This window comes from Simochromis diagramma, unplaced genomic scaffold (genome assembly GCF_900408965.1).
Source record: "Simochromis diagramma unplaced genomic scaffold, fSimDia1.1 OVJJ01000596.1, whole genome shotgun sequence".
Classification (NCBI taxonomy): Eukaryota; Metazoa; Chordata; class Actinopteri; order Cichliformes; family Cichlidae; genus Simochromis; species Simochromis diagramma.
In genome coordinates, this window is record NW_024387245.1 from 3693421 (window position 1) to 3709079 (window position 15659).

Consider the following 15659-nt stretch of genomic DNA (forward strand, 5'->3'; position numbering starts at 1 on the left):
CAAAGTCATTAAAATTTATTAATGCTGCAAGAAAATTCAAGTGTTTACACTGCACGGACTTGATAACCTTTTAAATTTAGCAGTAGAAAAAAAATGCACAATGAACGTCATCATGCTAGCAGCTCCCTCTTAGACTACTGATTTCTGGGAATAAACTTGAGTTTTACAGGCTGAACTGGCTGAAACTTCCAGTCAAACTGAAGTGGAATCTAAAAAAAAGAAAAAAGAAATGGATGTAAAATCAGTGGCAGGACAGCAGAGTACCATGACAGTCTGAATGTGGAGGAGTGTTGCTATTACCATGGTCTCTTTGCATGTTTCCAAAGTGTACTTCTGCAAGAGACTGACAATAACCATTTTCATAACAAGGATGGCGTAGCGCATCCCAACGCAGTTACGAGGGCCGAGTCCAAATGGCATGAACGCGTATGGGTTCACCTCTTCCATGTTGTCTTTACTGAACCTGCAGATACAGATCAAACAAACCTTTAAAAATGTAGATATGTAGAGTCCTATAATTCACTGTATTTAACCACGATGTCCAGGCAACCTTCAACATAAAGAGTAGGAGGGCATAGTTCAGGGCAAAAATATACTGTTACTTCTAAAGCTTTGAGGAGCTCTCGGACCTGATTGAGGACAAGTCAGATCAAAACCAGCTCCACACTGCAGCACCCTCAGTCTGGGGGAACAGTTCAGCTTCCAGAACGACAATGACTCAAAGCAGACAGCTGCAGAGGTTTTGGGATGAAAAAGATAAAGCAAACGTCCCAGATTTCACTAATTATTCCCTCTTGTGGAGAGCGACAGGGTTCTTCATAACCTTGTGATGACACACCTACATGCACATTTACCTCTCTGGTCTAAAAAGCTCAGGTGAGTTCCAGTAGCGTGGGTCTTTGTGCAACAACCACACAGGAACCCCAACTATGGTTCCCTCAGGGATGGTGAAGCCATGCACCTGCACAGTTTTTTTGCATGTCCTGTCAATTCGAGGGGCAGTGGGAATCAAACGCATTGATTCAAGTATAACTTGGTCCAGGTACTGTAGACCGGTCAGCTCCTCGTATGAAATGGGTGCCTAGGCAAATAAAGGCAGCAAACACAAAAAAAAAGACAATATATAAATGATGTCCACTACTAAATCAGTGATAGAAACACATGGGACGAATTACTGTACATCTTCCTTCAGGTTAGCATCAATTTCTTTGTGCAAGGTCTGCAACGCATCAGGGTTGGTGGCCAGATTATAAAGGATGTTAGTTAGAGTGGTACTGGTGGTCTCGTAGCCTCCAAAGATGAAGATCAAGGCCTGGGAAAGCATCTCATGTTCAGTCAAACCTACGGAAAAAACAAAATCAAAGTCCGTTCATAATTAATATAATAACCTTAAAGTAATCAGTAACTAGTACTGAGCCAATCTCACACTGAAACTGACAACTGATCAAAAAGAAAAATGCCAGAGACAGTTTCCTAAATCTGAAGGTGATGTGAAGAACCACATAATGTTTGACACTCCTGAGGAATTACTTTAATAGCTAACAGATAGTTAACTGAAGGCAAGACAAACTAATTATTGCAAGTGTTTTGTGACATGGATGCAGTGTTTTGAGTCTCTAGGTTAATTATAGCTGACTTTTGTCTGTTCCCTTTTGTGCCTGTATTGTGAAGACAGTCATGTCTTTGTAATCGTTACCTGTGTCAAGTCCTCTCGTCTCCCTCTCAGTGTAATTTCCTGTTTTATTGTGATAGTCTCTTGTCTCAGGTGCTTTGTGTTCAGTTTAACTTCCCTTGTCTTGTTATTCCTGATTTGCTCCCGGTGTATTTCCCACCTGTTTCCCATCTCCCCTCATTACCTGCTGTTTATTTATTGTCGGTCTCTCCTTGTTCTTTGTCATGTTGTCTTCTCATGCTGTGTGTCTTCTCCTGTGTGTTAAATTTCTCCAGTAGTTTCCAAGTTCCAATAGCTCTAAAATGCTGTATAGGAAGTGGTAACACCAACGAGAAATAGATATCCCATTTCTCCTGGCTACTCTTCCATGGCTCCCTCATCTTGAAATACAAAGCCCTTAATGCTCCACAATATCTCATACACCTCACAGTGCCTCATAGGGCCTGTTACAGTCCAGGCTCACTTTGAAATCTCTCACATACAATTTAAAACACTTAGCCAGGCTGGCTATATAAATACTTACAGGGATATTACAGAGGTATGTACAGCCCTTCATTTAATTATCACCCAGGTCCTGATTTATAACATGTAACACTGGCAGGTCTGCAGTACATGTGACATGAGTGACTTGAAAGTGGACAACAAGCTGAGCCCTACACTTTGCCCTACTCGCCCTGATACTTCTGTGGTAAAAACATACCTTTACTTGGCTGTTCTTCATAATCCTTATACGTCTTTTCTGGGATCTCACTCTGAATCAACACCTGCAGAAAGTCTGCTCGGTCCTAGATAAGAAAAAACATTCATCGTTAACAACAATTCCAGAAACCATGTATGAAATTGAATATTCCAAAGTTAAAACAATACTAGAGTAGCACACACAAGTTAATACAGGTGAAATTAGTTCATAAGGAGAAGTTATAGAATGTTATAGGAAAATAGGAAATAGAGACAGCTTATTGTAGAGGACTTCCATGTTTTTAATGAAGTCCAGTTTATCATCAATGTGAACATCAATTCAATTTTATTTATATAGCGCCAAATCAGACCAACAGTCGCCTCAAGGCACATGTTGTACAGCTTTTTGCCGCACACACCTCATGGATGAAAACAGGCGTCACTGGTGTTCTTGTCCAAAACTACATCCAAAAACAAACAAACAAACAAACAAAAACAAAGAAAAATGCAGAAGTTTCTCTAAAGTTTTTCCCTGAAGTAATTTTTCCTAATGGTCACCAGGGGGTGACTACTCTTGTTTCAAAGCTACATAAAACAGCACTTTAGCTACATTGTGTCAGTAAACACTTTCCTGAGGAGGTGATGGGCTCTGCAACTAGTTTCATTTCCTTTTAAATTCAACAATACATTTGCTTTGTAAATTATGGTGCCATTAGAATGACACAGCAAGAAAAGGCATGGGATGTTTTACTATGTGATTGAGAAGTTGCAGGTGAGGATAGAGCTGCTCATTGTTTGGCATGTTGAGTTTAAAACATCAGGATGGGGACACTGAAAAGACTCAGCACAACTATAGTACTGCTATACTATTGTTGTACAGTATTATAGCCAAGGATATGTACAGTCCCTCGTAGCATCTTCCTTTTCAACCCCACATAACATGAAGCTACAGCTACATGACAATGACCCAAAGGTTAGTGCATACAGACAAGACAATGTTGATCTTCCGTTTTAAATTGAATGCTTACAGATTTCTCTTCATGATGCTGATCTTTAAATCTCTTAATGATGTTGTAGAAAAAGTCAATGCTGTCTTTGGGCACAATATCAATTTTCAGGAGCTCTGCCAGACGTCCACCAAAGGGAAATGCCACTGAAAAGAGAGCAAAGAGTTGTTAACCTAAAGCTAAAGATAGCATATTACCAAATGGTGTTTGCATAAAAGGAGGGCATACTTAGTAAGAATAAAAGCCAAATTTTCATCTTAAGTAGTTTCTGGACTTGAACATTAACTGGATCATTTGGATTGTTTATGGAGTCTGTCTCTACACTGAAAGAAGCACTGGTCACAGTGTCTAAACTGTAAGGAGCCACAAACCTATGAGAGTTGGAAAAGACAAATGGTCAGTGCATTATTTATTTTAGGACGAACAGTATAATATGTTTGCATTTTACAGATTAACAACATACTGTTTGACAGAGATGGGTTCATCCAAATTCATTTCCTCAAGTTTTGCAACAAGTCGTTCTGCATAGCGAGCAACGAGGGGATAAACCTTTTTTTTTAGTAATGGAAACAAAATAAGAGAATTATGTTTATAATTTTTTTTAATCTAGTCTAGGTCAATATTTTTTGTCCATGATTTTTTTTTTTAAGTGTAACGGTTCCAACAGTTATAGCCATGCCTGGGAGTTGTTCTCCCAACATATTTTAGCAAGTAAAAAATGCACTTCATATACATGTTAACACACAAGTGGTTAATGAACTCAGATGTGATATCAACCTGTTTCAGTCTTCCACTTGTGAAGCATGGAGACAGGCTGTTGCGAATTCGTTTCCACCTTTCATCTTTGACTACTGTAATGGCGTCATCCATAGGTCCACTGACAAAACTGGTATCCTGTGAAAAGGAAATAACTTTACTGTTGCTTCCACCCTGTCACACAGAAACTCAAAGTTTCCTCAGATAGTGTAATGTCTTCTAACACCATTTTCGCCAAAGTGCAAGCGCTTATGTTTTCATTACAACATGACGTCAACCTGCGTTTATAGCAGATTGCTGATGTCTGACCTTTGACCCCTGACCTTGAAGCATTACATACTAAAATTTTATGACCAATATGATTTTATTACCCTTACGATAGGAACCAACGATTGTTGGCTGAAATCTTTGACTTCTAATATCTGAGATCTTAAGACATTCACGCAGTGAGATACAGCTCTCTCCAAGTCCTTCTATATAATATATTATAATGCAGACCTTCCCAAAGTGTGGGGCCCGCCCCCTAGGGGGGGGGGCGCAGAGCCATTGCAGGGGGGGGGCATGAAAAGGGAAAAAAAACAAAAGCAAAGCTTGGACAAAGCTAGCACGGGGCGCCCACACAAAGCAAAGCAGGAGATGAAGCATAGCTGAATATGTTTCCAAACCAACTTCATTCTAAGCCAAAGACTAGAAAATATGGGGAAGCATATCTTCCCTTTGGTTTCACCTGCACAAGTGCCGAGGTAGGTCTCCTCAGCAGAATTGGTTTCCCCTGCGTTGGGAGCAGCGCTGGGCTCTCCAAATCACGGACAAACAGTATCCCACATTCTTGATTTTTAGTTCACAAACACTTGTTGTAATAAATAACTACTCCTGACATTTTGGAGATATTAGCTCTGTATACAGTAAAGTTACAGTGGGATACGAATAATATCAGGCTGATCCTGCCACGATTTGTTCCCTCGGTTCAAATCACGGACAAACAGTATCCCACAGTTGTTCATATTTTTAAACCAATTTTGCACAGAGAGGCATTTTTTGAAAAATGTATTGATGGCAATGTTGAATATTATTACACAACCTCATGTAAAATAATTACACCGTGACGCCTCTGCCTTTCTAAATAGAGGGACAGTAACTGCGTGTGTGTAAGCCTGTAAAACCTGAAGATAGAGACAAAATACTGTTAATCTGACTATCTGCCATTCTGCAATTCATTTCCTGTAAACAATAACGTGGCACACAGCGTGACGTGGAAAAAGGCATATACCTTTGACGCTGCGTGACGAACTCTGTATTCCTCGTCCACACGTAAACCCAAAAAAGGAGTTTTAAAAAAAATCTCCGTTTTCGGTGATTCCAAACGCCGTTTACGTGTGGACGAAACAGCTGCGTTTTCAAAATCACAAAAACAAAGGGGGGCCCAGCAAAAAAAGTTTGAGAACCACTGTTATAATGTATATGTTTTTTTTATTTTATTGTCAAAGTCCACTTTGACGTATGTCACTAACAATGAAGGTCAACCTCCAGTGCTTAGTCAACCTAGCTACTCATGTCATATATTTTTTGGGCTGAGGTGCTTAAATGACATTAGGCTCATGTCTATTGAGAATGTGAAGTGAATGTGGGACAAGCATAGCTCGGGACAAGCAGGGCTCAGCCCACAGGAAATTAAAATTAAAACACGCTTCTTTTCTGTGATCTGTCATTTGTAAACACATTTACATGCACATGCACCATAATCTTTGAATTCAGACTTTTCAGTCCCATTGCCACAGCAATTCTTCTATTTGATGATGCTTAGTTAAATAGTTATATAAATAAATATCACATTTTAACAAATGAGCCCTGAAAAACATCCCTCCTTTTAATCTATTCTGAAGCAGTCCCAGAAAAATAAATGTCACAAGGTGAATTTGTTTAAATATTTAAAACCTTTGTAAAAGTATCTCTGATTCTGCTACACAGAGCAAGAAAGATAACATCTATCTTTCATCTCTAGGTGGCTACAAAACAATGAAGTGTGTTGCTTGGTTTACTTCATGTGTCTCAGCTCCTGTGTACGTGTGGGCTGATGTAACCCTTGAGTATAAATGTGTAACTCTTGGTGAAAGTCCAATCTGCCTGATTTGAACATTACTTCATTTATATATAATACCAGTTTGTCCCTGTAGTTATTGTGTTATTACACATGTCAGCCTCAGACTATAGCGCCACTGAAAGCAAACTTGGAAAAATAATAAAGTAAAAAACAATGTTTTGTTAGCAGACTCTATGTTACATGGAGAGTGTTGCACTGACAGGACTTCTGATATACAACAAGATGAACCTCTTACCCTGCGGTTGGTAAATGCAGAGTAGCACTCCTTCACCATCACAGTTTTAACAATCTCAGGGTCAGCAATCATCAACACTGGCGTTCGTCCATCGTACAACCTAAAAAAAGAAGAGTCTTTCACAATTCTTTTTTTTTTGTACTATTACACATCTGGATATGTAAGTTGATTCTTGCACTTATCCCTAAAGAGAAAATGGTTTGTTATGTTTCCACCGAAAGATATTTGTTTACCATCTCATATTTAAACTATTTTATCAGATCAAGCTCCAAAGTAAGAACAACTTCATAAAAAGAGGAAGCCAGTAAAAAACTTTTTCCATTATTCCATCCTGTCACAGTGTTGACCTCACAACCACAGTCACAATATGTTACATTTTTAACATACTGGGAGTTTGGCTCCCAGAGATATTTTGGTATGAGTGGATATCAGTGGTGGATTTGAATGCGTCTTCTATCAGTCATGATGAATTAACAACTCACCCCCAGACGTCCCCATACTTGGCATGGCACTCTAGGTCAAAAGCAAGAAATCCCTGCAAAAAGGTAGACAGGAAAAAAAAAAGTGTATTAGTGTCAAAAAAGCCACTGAATTGGCCGTGAGCACAGACAGGTTCATCAAGCAAATCCCGATCTCTAAATCTCAATGATTAAATCAGTCTGCTCCTCGTATCCCAGTCGCTAAGGTGAGTTTAGTGTATGTACGTACCTTCTTCATGCCCAGCATCGTTCCAATAAAAGGCAGGGGTCTCGGTCCAGGTATCCCCAGCTTTTTGAATAACCGATATGGCCATATTCCGTACCTGTGTTGCAAAAAGAGAGCGAGGATAGGAGCCAGTTGGACAATAAAACAAACAGCAAGCCTGACACCAAACTGTTGCTTTCGAGGTAATTAAGAAGAAACAAGATTCCAGGTGCGGTGGCTTGACCGCAGTGAACAGTCGAGGAATACTCACAGTAATATCAACGTGAAAAGGAGGGCAAGCAAAGTCCAGGTGGTTGCTGAAAACAGCGTGAAAAACATTTTTGACCTCGTTCCGACAAAAGCGCAGGTGTAGCTGAAGGCTGGAAAACCAGCGAACCTAAGAAGACGTCATGTGGTGGGAGGAGCGTATGAGACAAAAATGTGTTTACGTAATAAGGTGTAAAAAGGGTCAGACGCTTTTAAAACGTTTTCGGTTTTGCGTAAGTCTGAATAAAATACTTTAACCATCAACGATTTCTAATGTGTCTGCTATTTCTGCTGCATGAAATGATCCGCTTTAGGGTGTCCTTGGTTTGTAAATCAACTTTCGTTTTGATCTGTTTTAATACTTCCCTGTAATAACGAAGTTCTCCATTATCCCCCCAATAATTGTTTTCTCACTTTCCACGGTTGCCGTCCGGTCTAGTTTGTCTCTAATCGACTTTTAACATATGAGTCTTGTGAATTTTTCTACGGGGCTATTACTCCTGCGCATGCTCAGCAGTTGTTTGAGACCCACCTTTTTTCTACAAAAACCAAGGAGGCCCTGCAGAAGCTGATAATGTCCCTGACACAGGCTGCTGTAATTCTTCTCTCACAGCTTTGTGGAAGTGTGCAAACATTACTCTCTTCAGTACTTTTGTTGTGTTTTACTTAACATGTTTATCGCTCTGATGACGTGATCCATACTAATTGCAGTGAGATTTATCTAATTCTACTATGCATTAGAGTTTTGCTGGCGTGTTATTGTCCAAACTAACGAACGATATCTCCTAGAGAGTATAAAGATTAGCAAAGGAGTAGGCACAGGGTTTGCGACTTTAATTACATTGAAATGTGTAAACATTTCCAATTCTGGGTAACATGTCTGTTTTTCTTGTTTGGCCAGCGAGTTGAGAATCCAGCATGACATACAATGACCCCAGCTTGAATCTGGTCTTAGTTTCTCAGTTAATTTCTATGCTTTCATCATCAAATAAATATTATTTTCCCAGCTTCTCAGTTGGTTTCTTAGCCAAGTCTCTCCCTGCACTACAACCTAATTCTGAAGTTATCCAGAAACATTTCACAGTATTCATCATTAAGTAATTGTTCCTGCTTTGAGATTATTAATTAAATCATTTCTTTTATTTTAAAATTTACACCAATTCAATTCAATTTCATTTATAAAGCGTCAAATCACAACAACAGCTGCCTCAAGGTGCTTTATATTGTAAGGTAATGACCCTAAAAAATACAAAGAAAAGCGAGAAAACCTCAATAATCATACGACCAAGCCCTGAGGCAGTACTTTGGAGACGGTGGGAACGAAAAACTCCCTCTTAACAGGGCGGATCCTACCATATTTTGTTTCGGATGTTTGTTGCACTTAAATGTTTCAGATCATCAAACAAATGTAAATATTAGACAAAGATAATAAAATTAAACACAACATGTATACAAAACGTCTAAATGAAGGTGTTTATTATTAAGGGTGGAAAAAATCCAAACCTAAAAGGTCCTACATATTCCATATGTTTGTAGAATGATCCCCGTCTTACCTGGCCACACCCAACAACTTATGCATAAAACATCTGTGCTCGTGGAAATCACTGATAGTTTAATTATAACGTTCTCCAAGTGGCCCTAGAGCTGGAGAGAGTCTCTCACTGAGACAACCAAGATTACAACATAACCAAACATTCTCTATTGTATCTTGACTGTCTCTCCACTCCACTCTTTAAGACACCCCAAGAGGAGGTGGAGCAGCCCAATATTCTGACCACAATACTGTAAAAACTGTAAAAACCATTAATGAATGTGTATATTTACATGCTAACTAGGTCCGGGCTTTGTAAAATGTGAGTATTCATGCCTGAAAGCCAGAGAGGCTATCGGTCTACAAGACTCAAGACTGGATGCAGGAGGGAAAATGGAGTGTCCGCTCTGACTAGCCCACAAGACCCCATGCCTTTGGAAACCTGACTAGCTGTGATGGTAAAACCAATAATAAGACTACAGCCATCAATGAGACGTGTATAGCTGCCAGCAGCTTATTTCATGGACTTAACTGTCCCAAGAGATATTCTGATAAGTCTCTAGATTTCAAACTGTAATTTTATTTATTCATTTGTATAAAGCTCATGCATGACAGAAAACAAGACAAAATTAACAAAGGCAAACCTAAAGATCAAGTGTCACAGAATAATATGTTTGCACAAATCAAAGATGGTTATCAGGAAATTCATACAGTAAACCATTAGTAAAGTTAGCTTTTTGAAAAAAGTTCAACACAATTTAAAGAAAAGTAATTAAAATACATTTGATTTATTAATATTGCAAGAAAATTCAAATATTTACACTGCACTGATTTAACATTTTACAGTTAAGCAGCAGAAAAAGGATGAATACCCTTATGGCAGCACTTGCCTCACATTAAAAGAAAATTATACAATAAAATGTTTGATAGGATTTTTTTTGATAGGATGGAGATGTTCCCTCTTAGACTACTTATTTCTGGGAACAAACTTGAGTTTTACAGGCTGAACTGGCTGAACCTTCCAGTCAAACTGAAGTGGAATCTAAAAAAAAAGAAAAGAAATGGATGTAACATCAGTGACAGGACAGCAGAGTACCATGACAGTCTAAATGTGGAGGATTGCTGCTCTTACCATGGTCTCTTTGCATGTTTCCAAAGTGTACTTCTGCAAGAGACGGACAATAACCATCTTCATGACGAGGAGGGCGTAGCGCATCCCAACGCAGTTACGAGGGCCGAGTCCAAATGGCATAAACGCGTATGGGTTCACCTCCTCCATGTTGTCTTTACTGAACCTGCAGATACAGATCAAACAAACTTTAAAAATGTAGATATATATAATCAAATAATTCTCATTGTATTGAGCCATGATTTTTAGGCAGTCCAACGTAAAGATGCCAAACCATCTAAGCAGGCATTAGGGACCCACTGGCCAGTTAGATCTTACAGCAGGGAAAAACCTATGATCAAAGCAGTACTTAGGTGGAAGCTATAATGGATAAAACATCCGAAAGATCTAGCAAAGATAAAGCAAAGCATAATGTCCCAGGTTTCACTAATTACAGGATGACCAGGTTCTTTATGACCTTGTGATGACACACCTACACGTACATTTACCTCTCTGGTCTGAAAAGCTCAGGTGAGTCCCAGTAGCGTGGGTCTTTGTGCAACACCCACGCAGGAATCCTAATTGTGGTTCCTTCAGGGATGGTGAGTCCATTCACTTGCACAGTTCTTTTGCACACCCTGTTGAGGCGAGGGGCAGTGGGAATCAGTCGCATTGATTCAAGTATAACTTGGTCCAGGTACTGTAGACCGGTCAGCTCTTCATATGAAATGGGTGCCTAGGCAAAATATAAAGAAGAAGGAAAACATAAAAACAAAATATGCAAATGGCAAACCACCGAATCAAGGATGGCAACAAATTATGTGATGAATTACTGTACATCTTCCTTCAGGTTAGCATCAATTTCTTTGTGTAAGGTCTGCAACGCATCAGGGTTGGTGGCCAGATTATAAAGGATGTTAGTTAGAGTGGTACTGGTGGTCTCGTAGCCTCCAAAGATGAAGACCAAGGCCTGGGAAAGGATCTCATGTTCAGTCAAACCTATGAAAAAACATAATTAATTATCTTATTTAAGCGTAATCAGTAGCTAGTACTTTCTTGCCCCTGCGGGCACTTAGAGTTAGGGTTAGGGTTAAAGCTGGTGCTACTAATTCCTACAGGCATTCTGAATTTTCTGGAGTCTTGGAACACACTGTGGTACCATACCCTCATGAGCATCAGTTTAACAGTGTTGTACTGCAGAAAGTAGTGTGTTACTACAAAAATGGCAAGAAAAAGGCAATTAAGATGGAAGAGAGACAGACTATCATAACACTTAAAAATGTAGGTGCTTTTTTACAGAGAAATTGTAAACAAAGTCAGACCCAAAGAAACGACTGAATTCGAGGACAAGTTTCTGAGAGTTAACAGCTTGCATGATAGGCAGCTCACAGGAACACAGCTTAATAGTGGTTGTAGTTATTAGGAGTTGGGATGGTGTGTGTTGTTGCTGTCCTGTCATTTCCCTTTTTCAGTGCAGACGGGCAGGACTGTGATCTATTGGATTCCCTGGCATACCTGCAGGGCATCAGGCATCATCAGCTGGGGCTATTTGAGGAGCAGCGCAGCTGCTGTCTGGTGTCAGAGTATTGCCTCATCCAGAAGTGGTAACGTGTTGGTCTCTTTCTGAATATTGGTCACCCTCATCAGCCTGCACCATCACCAGCCCGCACTCTATTTGCCTAATCCACCAGCTCCTCACACCCCCTGGCCCAGCCTGTCACCAAACTTGTGGCAAGTAAGCTCTCCAACTCTCTCACCTCACATAGTCCTCGTCTTCCTCTCACCGTGTCTATTCTCTAATCTCTGCTCCCTTGCCTTCCCATAGACTGTTTGAGTCCTCCACCAGTTATAACGGCAATCCCAGAACTGTGTTATTGTAAAGAAATCATTTACGCTCTAGCTTAAAGTGTCTGTGTGATCTGCTACCTGGGTCCACGCGGGTTGACCCTAACAGCAGTAAGCAAGTCTCAGTTTCAAATGTACAGAGAAGACTTCAAGCTGCAGGCATGACAGGGCGAGTTGAAGCAAGACGCTAAGTCGCTAAGACGTTGGAACAAGACAAAGAGGCTTGCCTGGGTCATGAAACACCACCATTGGACTATTTGAAGACTGGAAGAAGGTATGGACTGATGAATCCAAATTTGAAATCTTCAGTTCATCATGCAGGACATTTGTACACCATCAAGAAGGCGAATTTTTGGTTCCACAGTGTGTGGCATCAACTGTCAAACATGGAGGAGGAAGAGTGATGGTCTGGGGCTGTTTTGCTGGATCCAGGTTCGGTGACTTGTACAGAGGGAGAGGCACCCTGAACCAAAACAACTACCACAACATTCTGCAGCGGCATGCAACACCCTCTGGTATGAACCTAGTTGGTCAGGGGTTCATCCTACAGCAAGGTAATGACCCAAAACATAAGTCCAAGCATTGCCAGACTGCCTCAGGAAAAAAAGAACAAGATGTAACCTTGAAATCAGGAAGTGGGCAACACAGTCTTCAGACTCAAACCTTTGGTTTGGGTTGGACTGGGCAGAAGAGTGAAACCAAAGCAACATACAAGTGCCACTCATTTATGGGAACCTCTGCATCAGATATGAGAAGAACTTTCTAAAAGAATATTTGATATTTTTTGTTTTATTGTAGAAAGAATGCCACGGGTGTGTCCAGCTGTTATATCTGTCAAAGGTGGCTGCTTTGATGATTCAAAAGTTTAGAATACATTTTGGTTCATAAATTGATTCCATGATTTCTTTTTTTTTAAACTCCAACTGCATATTTGTAATATTCATTCGTTTCATTTCAGAGTGCAATGACACATTAAACTGCATCATTTTTAATAAAAAGATACAAGAACAGACTTCCCTGTTCTTGTATTATTTTTCTATGCTTTTAAGATTAATACTAAAACTTTCTGTGATGGAGTGTGGTTTGTGGCTCAGCTGCAGGGGAAGGGTGTAGCAGCAGGTTCAGGGTGTGGTGTCAGAGACTGCACACACCTGAGCTCCATCATCCAGTCATGGCTCCCCGATAAAGGATGTGCTGGGACCTGAGGTAGGAGGTGTGTGTGCTACAGGGCAGCTGAAAAGTTGCTCAGTGAAACTGTACATTTAGTTAAGGGTATGCATTGGTGCCAATGCATACCCTTAACCTTGATTCTTGTCTTCTGTAGTTTACATTCTGGCTGAAGGGGTACGTGTTGACCTGAGATCCAACTTGGTTAATGTAATTTTTTATAGCCAGATTATCAAAAATGTTACAATAGCTAGGATGGCTCTATAAATATTTACAGGGATGTCGTCGTGATGTGTAGAGCCCTTCAGCTATTTATCATTAAGCTCCTGGTTTATAATATATGATACTGACTGACTGGTCTTTTGAGACATATGAGCAGATTGATGTCATGAGAAAAATGTGTGTGTTAAACCCTTGATCCTGAGTTGTCTAAAGTAAATGTGACATAGGTGACTGGGTTATTCTGGATTACTTCTGTGGTAAACACATACCTTTACTTGGCTGTTCTTCATCGTTCTTATACGTCTTTTCTGGGATCTCACTCTGGATCAACACCTGCAGGAAGTCTGCTCGAGCCTACATCAGAAAAGACAATATTCAAATGTGCTCACATGTGGATGATTGAGAGTCAACAGCAGAAGAAAAATATCAATAATGTTTGCGGTGTGCATAGACTGTATATAAAAGATGGCAAATGATTCCAGGTATTGCCCTAAATTATTTTCCTGTAGCTTACAGGGAGCGAGTCCTGTGGTTTCAAAGCTAGATGTATATGGAAAACAACCTTCTCTTGTCTCTCATGTCTATAAAGATTTCTGATGAGCTGATGGCCTCTGCAACTAGTTTCATGTCCTTGTCAATTTAATGCTTACAGATTTGTCTTCATGATGCTGGTTTTTAAATTTCTTGAGGATGTTGTAGAAAAAGTCAACACTGTCCTTGGGTGTGATTTCCATGTTCAGGAACTTTGCCAGACGTCCACCAAACGGAACTGCCACTGAAATGAGACCAGACTGAATAAGCAAAATTTGACATCCTGCAGATACTATTGAGTTTGCTTTCTGAAAACAAATCAATTAAATGAGTTTTTAAAAGTCAAAAGAAGGACATACTTATGAATAAGAAAAGCCACATTTTGAATTTAAGGAACTTTTGGACTTGAACATTAACTGGATCATTTGGATTGTTTATGGAGTCTGTCTCCACACTGAAAGAAGCACTGGTCACAGTGTCTAAACTGTAAGGAGCCACAAATCTATGAGAGTTGGAAAAGACAAGTGATCAGTGCATTATTTATTTTAGGACGAACAATTTAATATGTTTGCATATTTCAGATGAACAACATACTGTTTGACAGTGATGGGTTCATCCAAATTCATTTCCTCAAGTTTTGCAACAAGTCGTTCTGCATAGCGAGCAACGAGGGGATAAACCTTTTTTATATAATGGAGACAAAATAAGAAAATTATGTTATTAATATTCTGTAGATGTTAAATGTCTGTCAGATATGTAGAAAGAAAACAGATCAAAACACACTGATGATGTTTTTACATTTTATTTGTGAACTCGTTTTCTCTATTTTAAAAAGTTTAACAATGTCTTTACAGTGTCTGTGAAAGAAATAAGAACATATAATGGGAATTGCTGGCTTTTATTTTTGTACTTCATTTTGTATATAGTTTAATCACATTAGTGGTTATGTCATGACTCATACTCAATCATCCAGGTATTGAAATCCAGAAACCTTGATTCTTTTTTTCTGGACGTAGCGTTTACAGTGGGGGAAATGTTTCATCACCTTTCACCCACTGAAACAAACTTTTTGGGATATAAGTGGTTAATGAACTTTAGATATGATATCAACCTGTTTCAGTCTTCTACTGGTGAAGCATGGAGACACGCTGTTGCGAATTCGTTTCCACCTTTCATCTTTGACTACTACGAGAGCGTCATCCATAGGTCCAGTGAAAAAACCAGTATCCTGTGAAAAGGAAATAATAACTCTCAATGTTTGCTTACATTTCCAACATCGGTTTGCACATATAATGTAATGTAATTGGAATCTTCTCTGTGCTGGCTCTATGTTGATTATTCATATAGAACTTCCTTTGGCTAGATCGACGCACATGGGTACATGCAACAATGGAAAGTAAACAAACAACAAATACCAACATCACCATAAATAAGTACTACAGTGTAAAGAGGTTCGAGTAAAATGTAATCAGTAACCCGTCATATTTATCCAGGTTCGTTTGATAATATAGATGTGGGGAAACGTGATATTTGTTAAAAATATCTCAACTACTACCAGTGCTTAATGATGATTGATTAAATAAGCACATGTCAGAAAACTGTTTCAAAGTACACCACTCCCTAGTACAATGCTGATAATTTATATTATTTATATATTATATAACATATTTATATATTGTTTCTGTCCTAGAAACAATAATGTGATTATTTCAATTGGTTTAAATTAGGGCTGTCAAAATTAACGCGTTAACGCAAATTAATCTGCCATCGCGGTCAACGAGATTAAAATTTTTAATGCAATTAACGCATCTGGAGTGCAGAATGACCCAAAATCCTGAAATGTTTCTGTTAGCGC

General features: G+C 39.3%; 2 protein-coding genes across 2 annotated transcripts in view; both read right to left on the minus strand.

Moving 5' to 3' along the window:
* The window catches only part of LOC120714575 (cytochrome P450 3A40-like), a 26865-nt gene continuing 11206 nt past the window's right edge, over positions 1 to 15659 (minus strand). The window contains exons 5-14 of the mRNA XM_040000849.1: positions 14916 to 15032; positions 14399 to 14484; positions 14164 to 14306; positions 13924 to 14048; positions 13543 to 13627; positions 10878 to 11038; positions 10549 to 10775; positions 10064 to 10226; positions 9907 to 9973; positions 1 to 142 (exon numbers count right to left, since the gene is read on the minus strand). Of these exons, the coding sequence (XP_039856783.1) occupies positions 135 to 142; positions 9907 to 9973; positions 10064 to 10226; positions 10549 to 10775; positions 10878 to 11038; positions 13543 to 13627; positions 13924 to 14048; positions 14164 to 14306; positions 14399 to 14484; positions 14916 to 15032 (1182 nt within the window). The 3' untranslated portion in view covers positions 1 to 134. The remainder of the gene's footprint in view (positions 143 to 9906; positions 9974 to 10063; positions 10227 to 10548; positions 10776 to 10877; positions 11039 to 13542; positions 13628 to 13923; positions 14049 to 14163; positions 14307 to 14398; positions 14485 to 14915; positions 15033 to 15659) is intronic.
* Positions 738 to 8519, minus strand: LOC120714582 (cytochrome P450 3A27-like). The gene is made up of 11 exons (XM_040000865.1): positions 7405 to 8519; positions 7158 to 7251; positions 6932 to 6984; positions 6450 to 6549; positions 4135 to 4251; positions 3821 to 3906; positions 3586 to 3728; positions 3379 to 3503; positions 2373 to 2457; positions 1181 to 1341; positions 738 to 1081 (listed from the first exon to the last, which is right to left on the minus strand). The coding sequence occupies exons 1-11, from the start codon at positions 7470 to 7472 to the stop codon at positions 851 to 853; spliced, it is 1263 nt and encodes a 420-aa protein (XP_039856799.1). The 5' UTR covers positions 7473 to 8519; the 3' UTR covers positions 738 to 850.